Raw genomic sequence first — 12,873 nt, forward strand, 5'->3', positions numbered from 1 at the left:
AATTTTTACTGCGCAACAACTGGCCTGTATGTAGTTGAAACAATTACGGAAGCCATGGTAATTAAACTCGTGCCAAGTCAAATATCAAATTAGTAAAGGATCTCAGAACTTGTCAAGACCTGCATTCAAATGACGATTTTATTGAAATGAATTATGATTATACATATATTTATGAATGTATAAAACTATAACCATATTAAATATGTCAGTAGCTAATTACTACTATTATATATAAGATAGCTTATTAATATATAATTTCAAAAAGTAATAATACAATAATTCGTTTTGCTCTATTTGGTCGTACGATATGCACGCCTATAGTAGCACATTACACCATTAAACTGAAGCACCGAAACACTGATGACATTTAGAATATTTACGGGTCATACAAATTTAATGTAGAAATCATACGTTCTTGCTAATAAAGAAAAATAATAGTCCTGGCGATTGTTTGAAAAGAATATATTGATTGATTAACAGATTTTTGTACAAGAAGAAGTAAAAGTAAGAATATATGTAGTAGTAATAGTAGTGGTATAAGAGGAAGACGAAGAATAAAGGCTTCAATAAAGAAATTAACAAATTAACAAACAAATAAATAAATAATAGGCAAATAAATCATTCAATTCAGTTCAAGTTTCTGTTGCTTTTGTTTTCTATTGTTTTTTCTTTCTTGTTTTCTGTTTTTTTAATGTGTTTCAATTATTTGTTTTTTGTTTTTTGTTCCCTTGACCTAGAACTCGAGCTTGGCTTGCGAATCCAAGGGTGTTTCATTGCCTCTGTTGGAGATAACCGATGTACAGGATCCCATTGAAGACAACTGTCTATAAAGTCAACAAAATCCTCGTCTGTAGATTTCAAAGCTACTGCTAATTTCCTGGATCCTGGTTTGCGCTTGAGACCTTTGGAGTTTGGGAAGATACGAGGATTACCATAAGAATCTACAAAAAGAGAGAGAAAAAAAAATATTCAAGTTATTATTAAACATATGCTCTTCATTATCATTATGCACATAATAGCAGTAATTATTTCAAATAATCAATTTTTTTTACCGAACAAGGTTTTGCGGCGCGTGCTTGCTTCCACGAGACGTTTATCAGGTACTCCTTGAATTTCCATAATACAAGCCAGCTGGTCTTGCTCGTTCTCACCCGGAAAAAGTGGCTTTCCTGTAAATAACTCTGCTAGAATACATCCTATACTCCACATATCAATTGCACTACTGTAAGGTAGACCCAGCATTACTTCCGGTGAGCGATAAAACCGACTCTGGATATATGTAAACACTATACAACGAATAAAATAAATAAATAAATGAATAAATAGAGTATTATTGTTACTATTATAAATTACCTTTTTCACTCTCCAGACATGAACTACCAAAATCAATGACCTTTATAGTACTTTTTGTGGGGCACTTTAAGATAATATTCTTTATTGTTGTTGTAATGGTGGTTAAAATAGGAGCATTAGTTAGACTTTATTAAATAATCTATGGATTATAATAGCAATAGCAATAATGTTATAATTATTTCAACTATTCTTCTTCTTCTTCTTTTAATTTACCTCTGGCTTCAGATCACAATGTATAAGCTTGTGTTTTTTCAAAAGAGCTAGACAATTAAGGATCTGTATTCCAAACCTAATTGCAAGAGAAGGCTGTGTTAGTTTGTTTTATATTTGTTATTTTAGTATGAACTCTGAAGTAGCTTATGTGCTTCTGTTGGCTTGAGATATTTTACCTTCGAATCAACCCAATACTAAACCCTTGGAATTGACTACTCTTAAGAAAGTCGTAGAGATTAAAGCTTAAGCACTCAAAGGCAATACACAAATGATTTCGGAAATAAAAGTGATTCAACATTCGAACCATATTATGTTCATCTTCAGGGTCCTATCAACATCATGATGAGTTGATTACGCTTATGATTATTAAGATTAAAATTAAGATTATGATGATGATGATGATTATTATTATTATTGCTGCTGGTGCTGTTGGTAGTGGTGTTGTTTTTATTGATTTGTTTTTATTGATTTTTATGTGTAGAGATAGATAGATATATTATTTAATAGACTGATATACACAACAAAGAAACAAGAGAGACGAAAGAGAAAGACAGAATAAAAGAAAGAGGACTTACCCATCTGACTAGTTCTTCAAGCGTCTTGATCTCTACCAATGCTTGGGTGTGATATTGTGGCATATTGCGAATGATCTTGATAGCCACAGTTTGGCCGGTTTTGTGATCAAAGCATTTTACAACCTGTCCAAACGAACCTCGTCCCAGACCACCGATTGCTTCGTAACGATAGCCCAGATGGTCTTTTTCGACAATGTGGTATTCACCACGACCATCATCATAACCAAAATTGGAGTATGCTTGGCCAGGGGAGGCACGTCGTTTTTCAGCATGTGCACCAACAAAATACACCTGTGAGTATTCGAGGATCTCTTTGTGTTCAAAGGGTGACAAACTGTTTCGATAGAGTTTCAAAGCAGCTATATATAAATATAGACAAACAATAACAAAATGTTAATACATGTTTCAAAATTAATATAAATAAATAAATAAATACACAAATAAATACATAAATAAATAAAATAATATTATATCATAATCTACACTGTGTGGTTTTTATATACACACATCATGTACACTATGTAGACTATGCACATAATGTATATAATGTACATATAATTGTTTCTTGTTTGTTACCTTGAGGAGACATGGCAGGCCTTACCCCCTTTTCTTTCTCTTTCAACCGCGCCGACTGTTCATTAGATTTCTGTCGATCGTGATCTGATTCGTGCCGTTGGTAAAGTCGAGTGACTTCTTCGCGTGCACTCGCTGACGTGCTTGTACTGCTATTGTCCACATCCACTAGTACACCAACATTCACACCAGAATCTTCACTAGCACCGTTATCTCCGTCTTTCAATTTGTTTCCATGCAAGCTAGTATTAGTATTAGTAGTTCCCCAGCCGTCTCCATCAACCATCCCTTGAAGTCTGTCGTGCCATGATATGGTCTGGGACCCCTTGACTACCGTGTCCGGCTGATGGAGTGGTATTAGCACACCCTGGGCCACGACAGGGTTTATGCTTAGCTGACAAGACTTTTCGCGTTCTTTCCTAAATTGATCCTGAAGGAGATCATTGGCACTTGCACAAGACGGCTTACGCACAAGGTTTGTAGAATGCGCGGTGTAGTGCGCCGTAGAAGCAGTCGCAGAAGGAGTCGGCAGCATTCCTGAAACAATAGGAAACGTGTCCAAGGATCCCTTGGAACTCGTGTGTCGACTACGAGGAATATTGCTACGGGGTGTCTTTTGAGTAGACGAGCGAGTGGGAACTTGGGCAGGCGGTTCTTCGGCAGGTTTGGAAGCTCGTTTGGGCGGTTTGGCAAAGCGTTCATTGTTTTCGTCCCATTGGTTAGCCATTGACACATATTGCTCGCTTGGAACAGCTGCTGCCTTTGGTGTGTTTGGTTTAGAAGAGGACTTGCTTTTTGGAAGAGGAATGCGGGTGAGAGGAGTTGTTTTTGAGGGGTCCTTTTTTATGTCCATGTTTTGCTGTACTGGATTATTGCTAATGCTATTGCTATTGCTATGATTTATATTGATGCTGGTATTTGTATTCGTATTATTACGAGTAGAGACACACCATTCGGATTGACTTGCTCTTGATGGTGATAGTGAGCTAGTTGGTGACTTTTATTTTTATATTTGTTCGGTTGTTGTTGTTGTTATTTTTTTTTTGTAAAGTAAAGAAAGCGAATACCCACATTATTATTGTTGTTATTATTATTGTTATTTTTTATAAACGCACGCACGCACGCACATACAAGAACGCAAGCACGCTTATATATATATATATGCGTATGTATGTATTTAGTAGTGGCGTACAAATATACTTACTTTGTGAGATGGATTGATACATGCGTGAGTAGAAGGAATCGTTTTGAGAAGTGCATCGATCATGCTGTCACTCTGCTGGGTGTCAGTCTGCTTCTTACTGGCAGCTGGTCTGATCATCGAACTCAGTTTAATGTTCACCTGTGCAGGCATCTCCATGTCATCCTTGTCACATCTACAGCCATCTTCTTCGCACACAAGTAACGGATCGAATTCCACTAGGTCTTTATTGGCCTTTCCACTTGATACGGTAACTTTTATATTCGTATTCGTATTTATGCTCATATTCGTATTCGTATTCGTATTCGTATTCGTATTCGTATTCGTATTCGTATTCGTATTCGTATTCGTATTCGTATTCGTACTCGTACTCGTACTTGTATTTACATTTGTAGTCGTGGGTGTAGCAATGGCTGCTATGGGTGGCAGTACGGCTGTGTCTTCACCAAATGGTTTTTTCCAGCCAAATTTCCCCAATGATATACCACCACTACTATTACTACTGCCACCCACCGCCGGATTAGATTTCGTGTTCTTGGTTATCGATTTATTGGACCTTGATTTTACACACAACAATGCAGGCCTGTCGTCTGATTCGGTTTCTTCAGACTCTTCAGACTCGAAATCTTGGACCTGATTCATGGTCTTGTTACCATGTATGTGTGCTGGTACTGATACTGGTTCTGGTGCTGGGGATGTAGAAGACGAAGAAGAATTCGAGTGGATGGGAACACCAGAGGTGATGCTTGTACGACGAGATGATGAATACACTTTTGGAGTTGGTAGTTTTGTCTGTAGCTTAGAAAGTGGCTTCTTTGGGCGATTGATGATTGCTGGTTTGTGTGTGTCGATGGCGGAGATGGGAGGAAGACGTCCGGAATTGTTGAAATCCAGGTTTGGTTTTTGTGTGTGGGTTGATTCAACCACCTGACTGTCGAGAGATACACGTGCTGTAACTGAGTTGTGAGAGGTGTGTTTTGATGACTGGAAAAGATGTGGGCTGGTGACATCAGTGGCAGAAGTAATAAAAGAGGCAGAAGAGGCACCAATGGTACCAGTGGAGCTTGGATGAGATTTTGTCGATGATGTAGTAAGTGGATCAAATTGTTGAACGGTCGATTGAAGAGTATGTTTGTCTCCCTGAGACTTATTTGTTCCGGAAAACATCGATCGAGTTGACAAGGGTTCTAGGGCGTGTATGAGGTCCATCGTCTCTTTTTCGGCTAATGTTCTCACACCATAATCGGTCTGGTCCAGCGATGCCAATGCCTCTGATATACTGTCGGCTTCCAAGGACCGAGTGGTTGAAGCTGTCGGTCGTCCGTAATCTGCTGTGAGTAGTGTCTTTTCATGGTGATGAAGCACATTGTACAATGTGTCCGTTCCATCTAGCAAATGTGTCTCTCGCACGGCACTTTTAGGTTCATAGGTCGAGTCTGAGCTTTGTGAAGCATATGTAGTTCCAGAAGATCCACTGCTAAGCCTCAGACTATTGTTCTGCACCTCGACTTGATTAAGATCAACTGGTGTTTGTGATTGGGGTTGTATCTGTAGCTGCGGTTGTAGTGTTGTTATCTTTGTCTTTGTTGATGATATTGTACTGCCTTGCGCTACAGTAGATGGGATTGTATTATTATTTTGAGTTGGCCAAAAGGTTTCTCCGGATGGCCAGGCAGAGGTATAAAGGTCGTCGTTTTCATTAGCAGGTAAAAGTGACTCACAAGGTTCGTCTTGGTCTCGGTCTCGGTCTCGGTCCTGGTTTTGACCATTGTTTTGGTCTTGGTCTTGATCTTGACCTTGCCTATGACTTTGAATTTGACTTTGACTTTGACCTCGACCTCGACCTTGAACTTGGCCTTGACTTTGACCTTGATAGCGTAGTTGATTTGGTCGAGAGTTGGTTTCAAATACATCGTCAACTACAGAATCGATATCCCAGTCTACCACTGCTTGTGGACTTGTATATCTAGGGGTGTTTGTGTTTGATTCTACATCTACCAACACATGATTTTGTGGTTGCATCCAAGCAGGATGGCTTTCTCTGGGCCATTCTATAGAGTCAAGTGCCCATGGGCGATTGTTGATGTAATCTGTTGTTGATTCCATCCATTCGATGGTAGTGTCTGGACAAGAGTCGGAAAATGGAGATGGATTGGACATTTTTTCTATGAGATTAGATCAACAAAAACACCATTTTCTGTTTCTCCCTCTCTTTTATGTACGTTTGATTATACAGATATCTTAATCAAGCTCTCTCTCTCTCTCCCTCTTTCTTTATTTTTTTCTTTCTTTTATTTTTTCTTTTTGCATAGTTTATTATGCAACATACTTCCTTTGATTCTTAAGGTCTCTAATATAATTATTATTACTATTATTATTTAATGTATTGTTACCTTGAAAAATAAATATACTTTTATTTTATCTTTGTTCTTCTTTGGTTGTTGTAGGTTAGGTCTAATAATGGTCTATGTCTAAAAGAGGAAGAGAAGGAGGAAGAAGAAGATGTAACAAGCCTTTTGAGAATTTGGGGCTGTTTTTTTTTTATAAAAAAAAAGTATAAATAAATGTGTATGTAAAGGGTATAAAGAAGAGTGAGCTGAAAAAATCTATACAAAAGATGGCTGTGGAAATGGTTCACATAATACATATATATATATTTATATTAAATCATTGTATTTTATTTTTATTTTATTTCAAAAATTAAAAAATTAATATATATATATATATATATAATAAAAATGCTTCTTTTTTTTTTGGATATTGCAGAAATGCGTTGTTATGGGCAACCAAATTACCAATTTGATATATAACCACATACAAACAAATAACACTCTATCTTTTTGTATAAATATAGTAGTCAATTAGTTACCAGTAGCAACATATTAAATAATTAATTGCTTGAACGTTAATTGACAGCCCAGACATCTTGTCTACTGGGGGCTAATGGTTATATATATATGTGTTTGCGTATGTGTCTGTGTATGTGTATGTCAGTATAAAAGAGGATCGTCCAAGGAGAGATCATCTAATTTAATATCCGATCCATATTTTTTTGCGTCACTCTTTTAACATCCCTTTTCTTCATGTTATCTCAAAGGAGACAATGAAGAGGATAGAAAGATTTGATTGGGAGTGAATGCCTTGGCGTCACTCTTTGTATATACATATATATATTATATACTATATATAAAAGATCAAATGCCTTGTTCGTGACATTTTTCTTGAAAAGGATATTTTAGACAGTTTTCCTATTTTCTTTTCATCTCTTCTCTTCTCTTTTTCATTTTTTTGAAATCAGACCAAACCAAGCCAAAGAAAAAGAGAAAGAAGTATGGTGTCCTTGGCAACTAAATCCACTACATTTTCAATTAATCAAGTCTGGATTATTCTTGATTACCTCTGGCCAGTGTAAATTATATTATTTGTGCCAATGTACATGCTGATTTCATTTCCATTAAAAAATAAATAAATAACACCACGACCACTACCACTACTACCGCCACCGCCACCGCCATTATCACCATCACCATAACAACGACCAATCACCAATGGCAACGCCAACGGCAACAATGATAATAACCATGACAATAAACGCAACCATAACAACAACAAAGTCTGGAGGACCCTGTGTTTATTACAGTATTTAGTGTACTGTTTATCCTTCCGGCCACTTTGTTCGTACTTCATGTCCTGTTTGTTCTCTTTACAACAAGCTGGGCTGCAATTTTGATGTGGATTCTGACAGTATCGGTTTCCATCACAACGGGCCTTGCGGTTCTTGTACCCTTCTTTTTGTTTGCCGTGTTTACTGCTACTGTTCTGACTGGCCTTTGTACAATTCTGAAGCACTTTTCTTCAGCCGACTGTACCAGCCTAAAAGATAGACTATTGACTATGAGTAATAAACCATCTTAATAGTAATAATAGTAATAATAGTATATATGAATGTATGTATCATTTGTGATTGAATCAAACAAGCGATTTTGAAACAAGCAACAGAGTTTGTCATTCTTTATTAGAATAAACCTTTATATATATGTATATATAAAAATTTATATACTTTTGTTAAAAATAAATATGTGTTTGCATCACATTAAACACTCCGTATTTGGACTGGTGTGGAGAGATAAATGGGTTGCTAGGCCGGACCCCCCTTTTTTTTTTATAAACGCTGAGCCGAAAGGTGTACGAATTTTCTTGTAACGACTTGTTTTGGAATAAAAACAAATGTTGAGACTTGACAACACTTGAAAAAGTAAAGTAAAATAAAATAAAATAAAATCAACCGAGGCGTACCAAGAATCGGTGTACAAGAGCACACCAAAATATCGTTTTTTACATAAATGAGTGTGTACATGTGTGTTTGTGTATTGTGCGTGTGTAGTGTGTGTATATAGCGTGCGTAGTGTGCGTCTTGCGTGTGTGTACTAAACTGATAAAGAACTCTTTCTTTTTTTCTTTTTTGAAAATAATACAGCCAATTAGAAAGACTGGTCTTTTTCATTCATGCAATCTTGACTCTATACGCGTCCTGCAATAAGATTGAATATACAATAATCGAAGCTAATTATCAGCATTAGCGTTAGCATTAGCATAAGCATTATCTTTTAAAGCATTAAAATATAATATACATACAAATATATATATAAAATAAAGTTAAATAAGCTTGACGCCTGTTGTCCACTAATTGGAAAACACACTTCTTTAACTATAATTTTTTCTTTTTTTTCGTTTTTATATTTCTTTTGGAGTAAATATACAGGCACCGTTAAAGGAGCATAGCCGAATAGTAATACATACACAAACTATGTCCGTTTTGTGTTTTTGTTTTGTGTGTGTGTTTCTTTCTTTCTTTCTTTCTTTCTTGTGAACGGCAAGAATTCGGCCGTTTGCCAAATAAAGAATTAGCTATATACATCGTTGCTATAGGCCATCATCACTTTTTTTTAACCCCGTGGTTGTGGAATCCTTCACCCTTTATTTTTTTTATTTTATTTTTAAAAACAGAAAATAATAATAACAACAAGGCTTGATTTACTTAACCTAACTGCGGTGAATAAAGGTTACCAAGCTCTCTTTTATATATAAAGCCCAATCTTCAACCAAAATGCTCTTGATTTATTCCCCCACCAGAAAAATAGTAAATCAAATTCATTCCCTAAAGCACCTCACCTCACCTCACCTCACTTTACCACACTACAACACTTCATTTTACCTCACTTCACCGCCACTCCTCATATCATTTTAAACCTTCAGATCTCCAAACCTTCAAATCTTCATTTCATTAACCCCCTCCCTTTTACATTCACTTTTTTTTAAAGAAAAAAATAAGATTTTCTTTTATTTCTCAAAGATGTCAACCACAACTCATTTCCAGTGCGATATGACTTGCCAAACTCCAACATCATCTCGCTCACTGTCTCCTTCTTCGTTATCAAGTAATCGCCAACCCTCACCAAATAACTCTACAAACTCTAGAGACCTCTCACCAGGTACAAAGTCAGACAGACGACCAATCTACCGTTCCAAGAGCACCAGTACGCTCTTGGCAAGTACCTCTACGTCCTCACGGCGCTTGAGCTCTGGATCAGCCTGTGACACATGTCGAAAACGGAAGACAAGGTGCGATGGAAATCAACCATGTGCCTTTTGTGTCTGCAACGACAAGGCTTGTACACACACTCCCAATAGTAGACGCAAGAGAGCACCCTCGGTCACTGCTCCCGGCATTCTTTCCAATAGATTACCCACACGTCAAAGTCGGCCATCTTATCTTTGCCTGCCCTGGTTCCCCAAAACCGATGCCGATGACAAGCAATCTAATAATCAGGAGTATAGTTACAAGAAGAGGAGCGCTGGTAAGTTATTTTTATTTTTATTTTTACTTTTTATTATTATTATATATTATGCGTGTGAATAGTCTCATTTTGTTGTTGTTGTTGTTGTTATGGTTTTGTTGTTGTTGTTTTTTGTGTTTTATTTTACCTCATGCTAAACACACTTCTTTCTCCCTCTCTTTGCTTGAATTCTAAAAGAACAAAAGTTGCGATTGGTAACAAAAGCAGGCTACCCATTTATGACATCAAACCCCTGGCAATGTCAAGATAGTTTGGCACCTCTGTCAAAAGTCAAACCCAACCTATGCCTTGATCACCACTCCGGTCCAATAACTCAATCTTGGTCCCTGCCTACTTCATCAATAGACACCTATAGAGATCTACAGAACTGTCCTCCAACAAAAGAAGAGATTCCAAGCATCATCGGTAATAAATAAAATAAATAAATATATTATATTATAAAACCCTTTCCCCCTTCAAGAGTTTAAAATTGTATACCCATGATTTTGATTTGATTTTGATTTTGATTTTGATTTCTCTGACACTCCAATCTTTATTTATTTTTATTTTTACTTTAACAACAAAAAGATCAACTTTCATGCCTAACGTTTTCAGCTGCTACTTTGGCATCTGTGGATCGCAACACAAATTATCCAATCTACCCCCTCTCTTCACACGTCATAAACAAGATTCCCTCTCGCCATGTATCACCTTACATGTCTATCCATATATAAGCACCAACGCGTCACCAAGCACTCTTCTACATTCAAGTTATACTTCAACCGCACCCAAACCTTGCTTTTACTTTTTTTATGACGTACAAACATTACATGTGTATATAAACCAAAATCACACACAAAAATAGCACCCTCACTGTCACTCACTCGCCCAGTCACTCATTCATTCAGTCACTTACTCAGTCACTCAGGCACTCAGGCACTCAGGCACTCAGGCACTCAGTTACTTATTCACAAAACAAAACAAAAAATCACTACAGAAATCACACACAAACTTCTTCTTCTTCTTCTTCTTCTTCTTATAACTATATACACTTAGGCCCCTTTCTCTTTTGTTTTGGTTTTTATTTTATATTTTATTTTCTTCCTTTTTGTTCTTCTTCTTTCGTTTAGCTTCGTTTCGATTTGTTTCGATTCGTTTCGTTTATTTGATTTTTTTTCTTTTTTTTTCTCTGAACCTTCTTCCGCTCGTTATTACTTTTATGCTAAAAACAACAAATATTGTCTTTTGAGGAAATCTGATAATTGATTGTTGGACAGACCATTTTATTATTATAATTAATACTTTCTGCATTGACCAATTACTGTATTTTGAATAAAATAATAATAATATTAATATATATATATAAGAGTGTGTTTGTGTATTAAGTGTGTGTGTTTATTTCAAAAATAGAATTCAAGCTGGTCTGTCCATTCACAACAAACACGGTCCACCTATATTGTACTGAAATAGCCCTTTGGTATTCATCGGTGGTCTTTTGAGTGTGTTCCGAAACCTAACAGAACAAGGCGGGGCAATTTTATTAATTATGGAAATACCTATCCCCACCATACACAATACACAATACACAGTATATATATAAATATAAATAAAAATATGTATACATGCATACATTACATACTTACACTCATATTTACACACAGGGGTAGTGGTGAATATAGATAAAGTATAGATATAACTGTGAGTGTGGAGGAGATGGAATAAAATATGAAAGGGACTGCCTGTGACTGGACAAAATCAATAATCCATCAGGGCCAGAACAAAATTCCATCAACGCGTCTTTCTTATCCTTTTTCAGTCTCCTTTCTTCTCTATTTCACTATGGCTGCCAAGAACATCCCCAAGGTCTTTTTCGATATTGCCGTCAACGGTAAGCCCGCCGGTCGCATGACATTCAAGGTAAAAAAAAAGAGCAAAAGCAAGATAAAAAGGAAACTTAATAATTGACTTGGAAACACATATATTTATAAGCAATTTGATATATAACATTCTCTGTATACATATAGCTCTTTGCTGACACTGTCCCCAAGACTGCCGAGAACTTCCGTGCTCTCTGCACTGGTGAGAAGGGTATCGGAAAGTCTGGAAAGCCTCTTCACTTCAAGGGAAGCAGCTTGTAAGTTTTTCGGTCTCTTTTTCTTTTTTCGGTCTGTTTTGAGCTGTCAATGCGTTTCACACCAAACCAAACCATAATAATCATAATCATAATATATACAAAACACACAAATTCAATTGAGTTCAATTCTAATGATTTATTTATTTATTCCTTTATGTAATCAATATATATATAACATAAACACACAGCCACCGTATCATCCCCGGTTTCATGGCTCAGGGTGGTGGTAAGGATTTCAAGGAAATATATAAAAATAATTATAAACTAAACTTATATATCCATTCTTGAAGATTTCACTCTTGGTGATGGTCGTGGTGGCGAGTCCATCTATGGCAACAAGTTCGCCGACGAGAACTTCACCTTGAAGCACAACGCAAAGGGTCTCTTGTCCATGGCAAACGCTGGTCCCAACACCAACGGCTCCCAGTTCTTCATTACCTTTGACAAGACCCCTTGGTTGGATGGTGCTCACACCGTCTTTGGTCAGGTCACCGAAGGCACTGATCTCCTCGAGAAGCTCGAACAGTTGGGTTCCCAGAGCGGCAGACCTTTGGCCAAGGTTGACATCACAGAGTGTGGTGAGATCAAGGAGTAAAGAATAAAAATAAAAATCATTTAAACATATACACCCTTATAAAAAGAGTACAAAGAGTGAATATGTGATTTTGCGATGTAATAGATATAGTCGATAAAAAAAAAGCACATGTTTGTTATTATTTGCTTTCTTTGAAAGTCATTAATAAAAGATATATATATATATATATTATATACAACACATTATTGATGATTTGTATTATTAATAATAATAAATTACTAAAATATATAGTGAGTGAATGAATGAAAAGGAATTGTGTGCTTATACTGTAGATTGTTTTCTTTTGTGTTCTTGTTAAACAAAGTAGAATGGGGGTAGTATGTCTTGTATTAAAAGAAGAGTGAAAAAGAGAGAGAGAGAGAGAGAGAAATGCAAAGAGATAAAAAGGAACG

General features: G+C 36.4%; 4 protein-coding genes across 4 annotated transcripts; 3 read left to right on the forward strand and 1 right to left on the reverse strand.

Moving 5' to 3' along the window:
* Positions 1-702: 702 nt before the first annotated feature.
* PHYBLDRAFT_19019 (hypothetical protein) lies at positions 703-2,477 on the reverse strand (the record flags this gene model as incomplete). The annotated part of the gene is made up of 6 exons (XM_018439697.1): positions 703-941; positions 1,053-1,286; positions 1,354-1,432; positions 1,567-1,642; positions 1,743-1,894; positions 2,142-2,477. Coding segments are annotated over 6 exons (1,116 nt in total), but the record flags the coding sequence as incomplete, so codon positions are not given.
* A 4,769-nt stretch (positions 2,478-7,246) lies between these two features.
* Positions 7,247-7,830, forward strand: PHYBLDRAFT_63013 (hypothetical protein; the record flags this gene model as incomplete). Its single annotated transcript, XM_018441055.1, has 2 exons — positions 7,247-7,323; positions 7,530-7,830. The coding sequence occupies 2 exons, from the start codon at positions 7,247-7,249 to the stop codon at positions 7,828-7,830; spliced, it is 378 nt and encodes a 125-aa protein (XP_018294826.1).
* Positions 7,831-9,054: 1,224 nt separating this feature from the next.
* Positions 9,055-11,108, forward strand: PHYBLDRAFT_180225 (Zn(2)-C6 fungal-specific transcription factor). Its single transcript, XM_018438283.1, has 3 exons — positions 9,055-9,773; positions 9,951-10,178; positions 10,341-11,108. Exons 1-3 carry the CDS (start codon positions 9,269-9,271, stop codon positions 10,484-10,486), a joined length of 879 nt encoding a protein of 292 aa, XP_018294827.1. The 5' UTR covers positions 9,055-9,268; the 3' UTR covers positions 10,487-11,108.
* Positions 11,109-11,591: 483 nt separating this feature from the next.
* Positions 11,592-12,714, forward strand: PHYBLDRAFT_37677 (hypothetical protein; the record flags this gene model as incomplete). The annotated part of the gene is made up of 4 exons (XM_018440094.1): positions 11,592-11,669; positions 11,777-11,886; positions 12,075-12,112; positions 12,177-12,714. 4 exons carry the CDS (start codon positions 11,592-11,594, stop codon positions 12,479-12,481), a joined length of 531 nt encoding a protein of 176 aa, XP_018294828.1. The 3' UTR covers positions 12,482-12,714.
* Between the last annotated feature and the right edge of the window lie 159 nt (positions 12,715-12,873).

The sequence above is a fragment of the Phycomyces blakesleeanus genome, assembly GCF_001638985.1.
Source record: "Phycomyces blakesleeanus NRRL 1555(-) unplaced genomic scaffold PHYBLscaffold_5, whole genome shotgun sequence".
Classification (NCBI taxonomy): Eukaryota; Fungi; Mucoromycota; class Mucoromycetes; order Mucorales; family Phycomycetaceae; genus Phycomyces; species Phycomyces blakesleeanus.

What these genes read in the sequence shown, in the direction of transcription:
- PHYBLDRAFT_180225 (XM_018438283.1), top strand. Translation starts at nt 9,269, where the DNA reads ATGTCAACCACAACTCATTTCCAGTGCGATATGACTTGCCAAACTCCA. An exon ending in TTACAAGAAGAGGAGCGCTG is followed by an intron (nt 9,774 to 9,950) that starts GTAAGTTATTTT and finishes GAATTCTAAAAG; the next exon opens with AACAAAAGTTGCGATTGGTA. An exon ending in AGAGATTCCAAGCATCATCG is followed by an intron (nt 10,179 to 10,340) that starts GTAATAAATAAA and finishes AACAACAAAAAG; the next exon opens with ATCAACTTTCATGCCTAACG.